The sequence below is a fragment of the Myripristis murdjan genome, chromosome 10, assembly GCF_902150065.1.
Source record: "Myripristis murdjan chromosome 10, fMyrMur1.1, whole genome shotgun sequence".
In the NCBI taxonomy this organism is placed as follows: domain Eukaryota; kingdom Metazoa; phylum Chordata; class Actinopteri; order Holocentriformes; family Holocentridae; genus Myripristis; species Myripristis murdjan.
Window position 1 is genome coordinate 24958412 of NC_043989.1, and position 12163 is coordinate 24970574.

The 12163-nt window shown below is 41.7% G+C and overlaps 1 protein-coding gene across 1 annotated transcript; it reads left to right on the top strand.

The window, feature by feature from the left end:
* Nucleotides 1-1863: 1863 nt before the first annotated feature.
* ctsf (cathepsin F) lies at nucleotides 1864-11270 on the top strand. Its single transcript, XM_030061909.1, has 14 exons — nucleotides 1864-2311; nucleotides 3790-3900; nucleotides 4753-4834; nucleotides 5738-5799; nucleotides 5992-6067; nucleotides 7085-7198; nucleotides 7327-7475; nucleotides 7605-7701; nucleotides 7825-7905; nucleotides 8360-8479; nucleotides 9007-9071; nucleotides 9436-9526; nucleotides 9908-9966; nucleotides 10539-11270. Exons 1-14 carry the CDS (start codon nucleotides 2066-2068, stop codon nucleotides 10611-10613), a joined length of 1428 nt encoding a protein of 475 aa, XP_029917769.1. The 5' UTR covers nucleotides 1864-2065; the 3' UTR covers nucleotides 10614-11270.
* The last annotated feature ends 893 nt before the right edge of the window (nucleotides 11271-12163 follow it).

Sequence of the window (12163 nt, forward strand, 5' to 3'; positions counted from 1 at the left end):
CAAAATTCACATCAGGTGTTTGATGCTCCAGCTCATCGAGGTCGTATCATTAGGGAACGGCTGCTGGAGACTGGGGTGCCTCAAATGGAGTGGCCTGCACTTTCTCAGACCTGAATCCCATAGAAAACCTATGGGATCAGCTGAGTCGCCGTGTAGAGGCTCGGAGCTCTGTACCCCAGAACCTCAATGTCCTGAGGGCCGCCCTTCAAGAAGAGTGGGATGCCATGCCTCAGCAGACAATAAGTCGACTTGTGAACAGCATGAGACGTCGTTGTCAAGCTGTAATTGATGCTCAAGGGCACATGACAAGTTATTGACACTGACATTTTTTGTTGTGGTATATCCACCACTGTTGTTGGCTTTTGTTTCAAGAAATGGTTTGAGATGAGGAAATCACCAGTGTATGCTTCTACTTAAATGCCCTACTTTCATGATATAATATCACTGTAGCGTGAACATTTTACATTTTCCATAAATTTCACCCAAAAGCCAAATATCCCTAACTTTTTGTGAGTAGTGTATGTTTAGGTGTCTTGTGCATCATTTTCACCATTTTCCAGCAGAATCCTTTTGATGTCTATCTTTTATATTTATTTTCTGGGGGCATTAGAGTGACAGTAGAGCAAGACAGGAAAGGATACAGATAAATAAGAGGACAAATTAAAGTTGTTGATTTAGAATACAGACAGAATTAACTAATCATTTTGGTTGATATTATTTAGTGCCTAAAGGATGTCCTGTGGTGTTAATGTGATTTGGATTCACCTCAATAATTAGACTTTAGGCCTATGATAATTTTTTCCCCTGCAGTGCTTAATATTTAGCCTCTTATGGGCGATGTGTTAGTGCTTTGCTGCATGGGATACCTTAAAGTGTGACGCCTGTCTGTGTAGAAATACATTTGAAAAATAAATTAGCCTCCACCGGCAATTCATTCAGAATCCCTTGACATGAATGGGGTTGCCTGTAAACCTCAAAAACAGCATCATTGTTAAACGAAAACTCAAGAAATTTGTGTTATGAGATGGTGCAAAATTTAAATGACCATGAAATCTGATATAAATTCTATATTATTATATTGTATTTGGACACCCCTTTTATACAATGATTACACTCATGGGCAAAAACATTTCTTAAAATATAATAAGCAGACTGTCTTGAGGCTACAATTGGTGTGGAGTGATATGTTTGGCTCTGTGTCTTTTGGAGACATATGCCAAAGATTCTTTTTTCTTTTTTTTTTTTTTTCTTTTTTGGCAAAGAAAACAACTCTCCTCAATACCTTTGAGGTTACTGTAAAATATGTTTGGAAGATTCCATTCACTCCAAAATGTAGAAATAATTAATTAATTATGTGCTCAATCAATTAGTTAATTAATTAATTAGTAATTAACTGGGACCATAATGTAATTTGTATGATTGTATGGCTGAATCTTAATAATATGTTTACACGTTATCCCTGAATCATTCATCTGACTGTGTCTTGTCACAGGTGCTCACACATTTATATTGAGGCTTATCCCTTCACCATTGCCCAGGAACAGGCTTTAGGCTATTAAATGGAGGACAGGGTGATGTAAATATTGGGCTAAAAGGGACAGGGCCAGAATTGTTTTGGCTGCTTTAAATTTAATACTACTTGTAAGGAAAATGTTCACACAACTGACCTCTAATGGCCTCATCATGAAATGATCAGGAGATAATGTATTGTTATTGAACGGTCTACATGTTAATATATTTGTTAATGATCTTTACAGTCTACACACAGAGATCTTTACCTTTAATTATTGATTCATAATAAGCATGGTGTGTTGCTGCAGCCTTTTCTGTGTTCAGGACTTGGAAACTGTTTGGGCTCCTGAACGCACCCCACCCCACCCTCCCAGATCCTGTATCTCCTCCCCCAGCCTCATCCCCGGTTTGTTTGGCAACACTGTGTCCTTTACATAACCAACTCTGTTGACTCGACATCGATTCGTCAACAAGGAAAGCAAACATCGCGGTTTATATCTGAGCTCAGACCGGACCTCGGCTCTTCCTCTGCTCGGACACTCCGGCGACAGACATGGACGTCGGACCCCGCCGCTCTGTAATCCTGTGGCTGGCGCTGGCCGCCCTGCTGGGCCCGGTGCTGGGCCTGGGTGAGGACCTGGATCGGCCTCTATTCGGCCCCCCAGGCTCCCCTATCCGCTTGCAGGAGTCCGACCTGGGGCTGCAGAAAGCCCTGCAGTTCGCCGAGGAGCGCTACAACCTGGGCTCCAACGCCATGCACGTCCGCAGAGTCAGCAAGCTCATCTCGGCCAGCAAGCAGGTAGACAGCACGGGGCGCGGGTCTGCGGATCACGGTTACCATGGTTACTCTCAACATTTTATCGTGTCATGTTGTGTTATTGACCCGGGGCGTGAATACTAGATGTGTATAAGGAGATAACACAGTATTATAGGGCTGGGTAGGTGCATCACTTCTTTGTAAACAAGTGATGCTGAGGGCCATTTGAAAGCTGCATCAAGTTAGCACGAAACAGCTACAGCGAGACCGGAAGTACACCCAGCTGCCTTCAAAATAATGACGTCAATTATCAATGTTGAGTTGTCTAGAATCACAAAAAACAAAAATTAATTTTGACTCCCTCCAGATTTATACTCAACTATATTCAGTATAGTAGCCGAACTACGCAGCTATTTGGCAACTCTGTTTGTAAATTAAAGGTTTATTTTGAAATGTTTGACCAGTGTTGTGCTGAGTTTTGCATCCTTGTCGAGAAACGCAGTTTACCCTAACCTTAACCTGGGGAAACCCCTGCTCAAACCAAACTTACGGAGCTGAGCCGGTTGTCGGCATGGCCATGTTTTATGCCGAAATTTGCATCTCTGCCGAGAAAAGCATCAATGTCTCGGCTGGAATGCAAAATTTGACATAGCACCGGAAGTCATTTATTCAGACTTGGCTTGACTCCGGTCTCATTTGAATTGCCTCAGCAATGTTGCCCTGCAAGTCAAGTCACACATATTTATATAACACATTTAAAAAACAACAGGAGCTTACCCAAAATGCTTAACAATCGTCGCAGAAGGGTTTACAATACATATTTACAACATTAAAACGGACCTGAAGAGAGAACAAATGTAAAAATGAAGTATTAAAATAAGAAATATGAATTTAGGAGGAAATTAATAAAACCAAGGGGGAAAAATGAATAAAACCGTCAACTGATTAAAAGTCAATAAGAGGGCATTAGAGATCAATTTAGAATGGAATGATCCCATTGGCTAACCTCAGACTGATCTGAGAGCAAGAGAAAAAGTGGGTCTTTAAGTTTGATTTAAAAGTGTCACTTTCTGACATCATCCATTCACCGGGCTTACAGCATTATAGTGGCCGTGTACTGTGGCTCATTTAGTCCTATACAGGAATGTAGTAGCCTAGTAATAAAATGTGGGTAAACTAGTGACATTTTTTTCTTAACACCATAATTTCATATAAATAGCATTAGTGTGATATTATTTGCATATGAATTTCCGCAATATGCTTGTGTCAACCTCTGAATGTGCAGAAACTTCCTCCACAAATAAATCTGGCTCATTTGAGTTTATATGGATTTATTCTTCACTGCATCACTACGTCTATATGATTAGCAGCCCAAATGTAAACACTGCTACAGATCTATAATCAGACATGATTTTTAAGGGGCCAAATATTATGTTTGCTCATGGAAATTTACCACCACGTGTGTGTGTGTCTGTGTGTGTGTGTGTGTGTGTGTGTGTGTGTGTGTGTGTGTGTTGCAGCTGGTGAAGGGTATCCGCTACACCATAACAGCAGAGCTGAGTAACACTCAGTGTAAGAAGTCTTCTGTGCTCAGAACTTGTGACTTCTATCCTGAGCAACACAAACTCAAGGTACGGTATGGTGTGTGTGTGTGTGTGTGTGAGAGAGAGAGAGAGAGAGAGAGAGAGAGAGAGAGAGAGAGAGAGGAGGAGGAGGAGGAGGAGGAGGAGGAGGAGGAGGAGGAGAGAGAGAGAGAGAGAGAGAGAGAGAGAGAGAGAGAGAGAGAGAGAGAGAGAGAGAGAGTGTGTACTGGCAGTTTTCATGACTTCAAAAGTGCTGATTTTGCCAACTCAGAAGTGCGTAATAACACAAAATATTTTGCAACAGCATATTTGCTAAATAAAGGGGTATTGTGTGTGTGTGTGTGTGTGTGTGTGTGTGTGTGTGTGTGTGTGTGTGCGCACCCGTGCGCCCAAGCATTGATGATAGAGGAAGTATAATCCTGTTTGTTCAACATTAGTGCCACCAGTCATCTAATCTTGTGACTTGGATTTGACATGCCCACATGCACACATGCACACATACACACGCACACGCACATGCCCACACACACACACACTTTCTTTTGATTTCTTTGTTCCCCTCTTTTCATGACTCAGTGGAAAGATACTTCCAAAAATAGCTACCAACATCCAAACCAAGGAAAAAAACGCTCTCCCATGTTTTCGTTACAACATACAACAGACATATAATAAGGGGACAAAATATTGTTTGTTTTGTTAGTTAGCTTTGAACCAACTTGACCCTTACTGGCTGAAGAGTTAGTTATTTTGGGTTATGACATTTACTTGTCAAAGTATATTAAAATACTTATTATTCCACTCACTTATTTCATTTCCATATTTCTAATACACATGACAAGTAATTTACGTGTAAACTCTGTAAATGACTTTTAGTATCTCTGTCCCCTGTGTGTGTGGCAGACGGAGGTGTGTGTGTTTGAAGTCTGGGACATTCCCTGGCAGGGCACTTCGACTCTGCTGAAACAGAAGTGCCAGCCTGCAGGTCAGTCACTGGCTTGATATCCAACCGGGTTGATCATTTATCAAAATCCATTCATGGTTTCCAGTTAGACCCGTCCCAGGGTCAAAACACAGTTGCATAATAAAGCTTTGGGTCACGGTGAGCGGTTCTGGTGATCTGGTATTGGTGCCTCACAGGCTGCATCAATTCTAACTCAAGATGTCGAGGGAACGATCACCAATGTGTGTTCACCATCATCCCATGATGCATTGCTGTAGCAGTATCTTCTGGGATGACAGTGGTCCCATCAAATTTGTCAGAACGATGAAATTAATCAGTATCATAAGTATTTTTTGGGGAAGATTTTGTGACATATGCTACTATCCAAATGATGAGGAAGCAGATGATCAAATTGATTATTGATATATTAATAGTGACTAGCAATGATCTTGCCATTAGAGTGCTGTTATTTCCTGTTTTTTTGACCCTATCTCAGTTTGTAGAGTTTTTCAACTTATCAAAGCTGCACTTGGCAACTTTGGAAGAGGTAAATATTGAAGCTCAATACTGAGAAACCCAGTTATGTAACATGAGCGAACGCCACACAGCGTGCTCGTGATCACCAGTCCAGCTGGTCTGCGATGCTGTACCGCCACAGTGTACCAAAGGTGATGCCAAAGATAAAGAGCACAAAAGGGCCAACACAGATGAGTTGAGCTTTCTGAGAACGGAGCTGCTCACTGCTGTTTGGACTTCACTCTGATGTTGTGGTCTGTCATTTTCTGTTGGAGGACAAGTGACCACACTGACACAGTTACATACGTTACATGTATTTCCACTTGTTTTCCCTAATCACTCAGAGCCAGTGCGCCCATAAACCCACGACATGTTCACACAGGTGTCATGCACTGACCCTCATCTGATTTCTGATGTTTCTCTTGTCAGTCGAGCGTCAACTCAAAGAGACCAACAAGGTAGAGGATCCATCCACCAGCGAGCCTGTGGAGGTAACACTGAAACCACACATGACCTCACACATGACTTCAGTAACAACACTGATATCAGTGTGTTCAACATCTGTCTTCCCTGTGCTCCAACTGTGCATTTATTATGTAAACCACCGTAATCAATTCAAAGATTAAATTGAGGATAAGATTTGTTTTGTTGACTCTGTGTGTGTGTTTGTGCTCTTTATCTAGCCGGAGTCTGTGGAGCTTTTGGGCCAGTTCAAAGAGTTCATGATCAAATACAACAAGGTGTACAGCAGCCAGGAGGGTGAGTGGCTGATAGAGAAGTGAATGTGCAGTAAACATGAACCTCGTGTTTGTTGGAAGGACAGACAGCAGGCAACAGATAAACATCTAAATATATTTTAACACTGACTGGTCAACTGTGGCATTAAATAGATCTATATCGTGTGTAGTGAAGCAATAATACAATTATTAAATATTAAAAACTGAGGAACAGCCTGTGATGAAGGTTTGTGTTGATGCAGCAGCAGAAATAAGTTTCATAATGAAGGGTTTCACCAACATTTCTCAATGTGCTTAGGTTTTGTGTAAAAGAAAAAGAGTCCTGCATGATGTATAATTTTGGCTGCTGTCATATCTTACCCCCAAAACATTAAATATCACCAAACAAAACTTTGGGCCTCATTCCCCTACAGTTCTTAAGAACAAATTTGCTCTTAAAGCCCACTTACGCAGTTTTTATTTTCGGTGAAAACATCTGAATGCTATCCAGTCTTGTTGCGTCAGTATCTCCCAGATTAGGTGTTAGTCAGTAATTATGTTGACTCAGTTAATCTGTCAGAGAATGAACTGGATTTTCACACAAATGCCACAGATGTCTGTGTGTGTGATAAACAGACACAAGGAGAAAGATTCACTTGTCAGGTTGCAGATAACAGATCATCAGTGAGAGAAAAGACAAGCAATGGCTGGTCTGTTGAGACGGTAGATAGACGGCTACAGTGCTGCTTAGCTTCTAGCTTTTGTTGCTCTATGGATTAAAAGCTTCTATTCAAGGACAGAAATTGTTAAATTGTTTTAAAAAGTGGATCTTCTATTGGCTCAGCACAGTAGAAACACACACACATAAACAAGCAGTGAGGTCAGTGGTTTGATTCCTGGCACAGCCATCTGTCCCGTCAGGGTATCTCAGAGGAAGACAAGAGCATTTAATCTCTCGCTCACTGTCGTGTGTTCTGTATCAGAATGATAAACCAAGATCTTTTGCTGTCATATGCCAGATGATTTTTGAAACGTGTGTACCTGATCTTTTACCCTGCAGAGGCAGACCATCGTTTGAAGATCTTCCACCAGAACCTGAAGACCGCTGAGAAGATCCAGTCTCTGGACCAGGGCTCTGCTGAGTATGGAGTCACCAAGTTCAGCGACCTTACTGGTGTGTGTGTGTGTGTGTGTGTATGTGTGTGTATGTATGTGTGTGTGTGTTTATTTCCATTAAGTTTTACTTGATGTTGATGTGATATGATATATGTTACATATCTGCCATGCCCTGTCTTTCTCCAGAGGAGGAATTTCGCTCTACGTACCTGAACCCCCTCTTGAGCCAGTGGACTCTCCATCGACCAATGAAACCAGCCCCTCCTGCGCGTGGCCCCGCCCCCGCCAGCTGGGACTGGAGGGATCATGGAGCCGTCAGTCCTGTTAAAAACCAGGTAAAAACCTCCACAATGAATCAAGGGATGTTTATTGAAGGGCGTTTTAAATTTCATGGTACTAATGAAGCTGTGTAAGCTTTGTCTATTGCTGATTTTTTTCTGTGTGTGTGTGTGTGTGTGTTGCAGGGCATGTGTGGATCCTGCTGGGCGTTTTCTGTCACAGGCAACATTGAAGGCCAGTGGTTCCTGAAAAATGGGACATTGCTGTCACTGTCGGAACAAGGTAACACACACACAAACACCTTTGACGGGCTGAGATTCAGTGACTTTCTCTTAAAGGATTGCACCATTTACAGTTATTGATAAACGCCATGAATTGACTGATTCATTGATTTGTCCCACACAGAGCTGGTGGACTGTGATAGGCTGGATCAGGCATGTGGAGGAGGGCTGCCATCAAATGCTTATGAAGCCATTGAGAAGCTGGGTGAGAAACAACAGGGCGGATGAGTCGTGATGTGACTTGAACTGAAACACGTTAGCCAGGTTCCAGTCAGTACCTGCACATCAAGAGGGTTAGGCATGCAAACCAAATGCATGCTTTAGGGGATATTTGGAATTCATTTACAAAAGCTGGTATGACTTACTTGCTGCTAGTGACATAGATGCATGGACTATTGTCACTACATTGCTGGTGTTTGAAGGACTTCATTACCCAGAAATCATGCCTCATAATGTCAGTAAACTGCACACTGCTTGGATTTTCATAGTGGTTGGGCCAGGTGAAGATGCTTTAAAAAAAAAAAAAGTTGGAGGATATTTCCTGCTAGTGGACACACCAGAATGCTCCACTTTGTAATTTTACTGATAAGATTGGCGGATTTTTACATCAGACTCTTGTATAGCGCAGCTTTAATCTGTTATCTGCATCTGTGTCTCAGGTGGCCTGGAGACAGAGATTGACTACTCCTACAAAGGACACAAGCAGAGCTGTGACTTCAGCAGCGGGAAGGTGGCCGCCTACATCAACAGCTCTTTGGAGCTGCCCAAGGATGAGGGAGGTGAGCCGGCCAAGTGTTCAGGGAGAAGATAAAGGGCGAAAAATGTGACAAGAAATATGTGGCAGTGATAATTTGGTTAGTGGAGACTGTCACAAAAAACAGAGCATCTTTTTTTTTTTTTTTTTTTTTTTTGAAGATGACAGCGACTCAGTCCCATGAGCAAACAACAATAACCAGAGTCAAACGATTTGTTGTTTTTCATCTCAAAGATAAAAATAGAGTTGTGGAGAATGGCAGACTTTGATGAATATGGATATCAGTTTATGTAAAATTGAATTTGGTTTTATTTCCCTTTTAAAGCAATGCTTACATATCCAGATACCTCCTCTTGGAACTAAATACCAAAATAATTATTGATTTTATCTATAAATATGTGATATTTTTTCCCCGTGTACGGCTCTTATTGCACCATACTCTAAGACTCCTAGAGGATCAGTGATTGGTTGATGACCAAAGACAGAGAGAAGATGCTTGTGTGATAAAAAAAAAAGGCACGGTCGAGCTGAGTTTGATTTCCTTCCCCACAGAAATCGCCGCCTGGTTGGCTGAGAATGGGCCGGTCTCTATGGCCCTGAATGCCTTCGCCATGCAGGTAACAACACAGGAGGAGTCAAACTGTGTTTTTAAAATATTTCTCACTTTTACAAAAATAAATACAGGCATAAAACACATATATAGGCATAAGAACCTATTTTCAATTGAAGGAACAGTTCACCCAAAAATGTATTTCCACCATTTACCCCTAGCACATTCTATGCATCTAGGTAGTTTCTGTGTGACTGGGTGAGGCTTCCCGTCCGTCTCCCATCACTCCAATACAATGGGTTCTGGATGGGTATTCATTTGTGGAGCTCAAACTCTCCAAAATTTATATGTGAAGAACTAAACAGCAACAGCTCTTTCCACAAACAATGACACAGATACCTGGTATAATCATCTGCGTCTGTCACCTCCAGTTCTACAGGAGGGGCGTGTCTCACCCTTTGAAGATCTTCTGTAACCCCTGGATGATCGACCACGCCGTGCTGCTGGTGGGATACGGCGAACGTAAGACAGCTCACTTACTCTAGACTCAATAATCTGAGTTTTACTTGTTGATTGTTGTTGTCTCAGCCTGTTGGATGGCGACCTCGGCTTTTACTCAGTGATTATCACCATGTTAGCCATCAAGTTCCCAAATAACAAGACTATCAGTGCATATTGTCAATGACCCAGGACGCACTCTAGATTGCTATTCTGTTACTTTATAATCTGGGATGATTGTTATTGCCTCGTGGTATCGTGTTAAACGGTGTGCTGTGTTATTATAATTTGCTGTAAATCAGCTGCCATCTGCGCTTATCATAACTCAAATGAGCAGATGTTAACACAAAAACACAGACTAGTGAGAGGCGTATTCCCACCGTGTGGATGCTCCTGTGTTTGCAGGTCGAGGCATTCCATTCTGGGCCATCAAAAACAGCTGGGGAGAGGATTACGGCGAGCAGGTAAGACAAGACGAAAACCCTCAAGAATTTTGCCGATTTGAGAAAAATTAAACAAGGCCTGGAATCTCTTTAAAAATGAACGCATGGCCTTAAAAGTAATTAACTTCTTTCAAATTAAAGCACTCAATTTCAATTCAATTCAATAGGCTGCGGGTTTCTGGACCTCTCTCCTTGTTTAGTAGGATCAACACTTGAGGAAAAAAGCCTGTGATGGAGCCTTGTGTTGATAAAATGAAGGATTTCACCAGCATTTCTTGAAGTGATAGCATTTTGCGTAAAAGAAAATGAGTTCTTTATAATGTATAATTTTGGCCACTGTCATGTCTTACCCCCAAAATATTTAATATCGCCAAACAAAACACTGAAAGTCAATGAAAAGTCCTTAAATTTTTCTAAGGGAATATGGGAACCCTGTTATTAATTATGACTGCGTTTCCCATTCACCACATACAGAAGCGTAACAGGTGAAACCAAAGAAATGATTAGTTGTAGTCCATTCAAATGCATGCTGAGAGCTAGTATTGCAATTATGTGTTGTTTTACTCACGAGTCCTTTCCTCTCTCTCATCCAGGGTTACTACTACTTATACAGGGGATCCAATCTGTGTGGCATCAACAAGATGTGCTCATCTGCACTCATCAACTAAACCACAGATACACACATAAATGCACACCACAGCCACTGGACCCCACTGTTACACCGGTCACACACACACACACACACACACACACACACACACACTTGATCCAGAGTGCATGAAAATAGTGGGTGAGATACACACTAAGTCCTGCTTCCGTTACTCATCGCTCAGACCAGGTTAACAGTATTGCTTTTCCATACCTCACACTTCATGACAATTTACCAAAACATACCAGCTCTGATGAAGCTAGTTTTGCTGTGTTTGATCGTGATTTTGAAGTAGATTGTGTTCATTTATTTCCATTATATCTTCAGGTCATAATACTTGCTGTGTTTTAGACAGTGTTGGTTTTTAACTCATCTTTACAGCAGCTGAGCCTGTGTTTGACAAAAGGGGATGCACTACCTGTACTTAGACCTCTGTCTTGTCTGTTTTCCTTAATGTTATGTTACCAGTGTTTGCGCTAATGTCCAGTGATACCCCGAATAGGTTTTATTGGCCTGCATTAGTAGAGCACGCAATGCAGCAAAAATGTTCCCCTGATTCGACTTGGTAGAGGTTTTAAGGTTTGTTACGAAAAGTGTTAGGATTTGAAATAACTGCTGTAGTTAAGTGGGAAATGAATGAAGGTTGAATTAAAGAAGTGTAGAATCCTATCCTTTATTTACTGTGTGCCTTCTTTCCTTTCTTTGAGTGCACTCTGCACACACAAGGGGGCGCGAGTGGAGGGTCGTGATCACTGCAAGTGATGCAACTGCAGGATGAAGTTTTGGTGAAGATACAAATAAATGCAGCACTGTATTGCATAAACATAATCAACCAACTTAGTCAAGCTAAATAGCAAGATATATCTGCACATCTGAAATTATCATAGTAAACAGCACTTTGTTTGCATCATTTTCATGGTTTTATAATGGATTCATCAAAACAAAGTCCTGGTTTGTAGTGATTCTATCTCTGCACTGTCTAGTCTGATGTTAGGTGTGTCCAGTCAAGACTTATTCTTCAAAATAATGAAAATCCCTTCGATAGTAACTAAACTAGGTATTGAGATCACATTCTTACAGGTTTCTGCTCTCATAGGCATTATAGGAAATGAAACAGTGCATAAAACTAGCCAAACAAGCATGTGGGAAAGGAAACACAGACATCCATATCAGTGCTTCAAAATCAGAGGGGAAGGGCACTGGGTGTAAAAAAAATATCAATAAAGAATAGCAAAGCACTGGGATCAGGAGATAAAGCGCAGAGATTTACATTTGACTGAAAATAGGGAACGCCGGGTGGGAAACAAAAGAGGAGGTCGACACAGCAACCTGCACAGCATGGGTCATATTATAGACAGTGTTTGTTCACATTGTCAGACACCAGAAACTGTGGAGCGTTGTTATCATCAGCTGCAACAAATGTCTGTCAGGGTGGAGCGACATGGTGGAGGATTTGGGACAGCAGAAGCAGAACTAAAGAACATGCCGGAGTGTGGACAGGGCAGAGGACGCTGGATCACACACCTGCAGAGGACAGGGCTCATGGGACAAGTGTAACAATCAGGACAC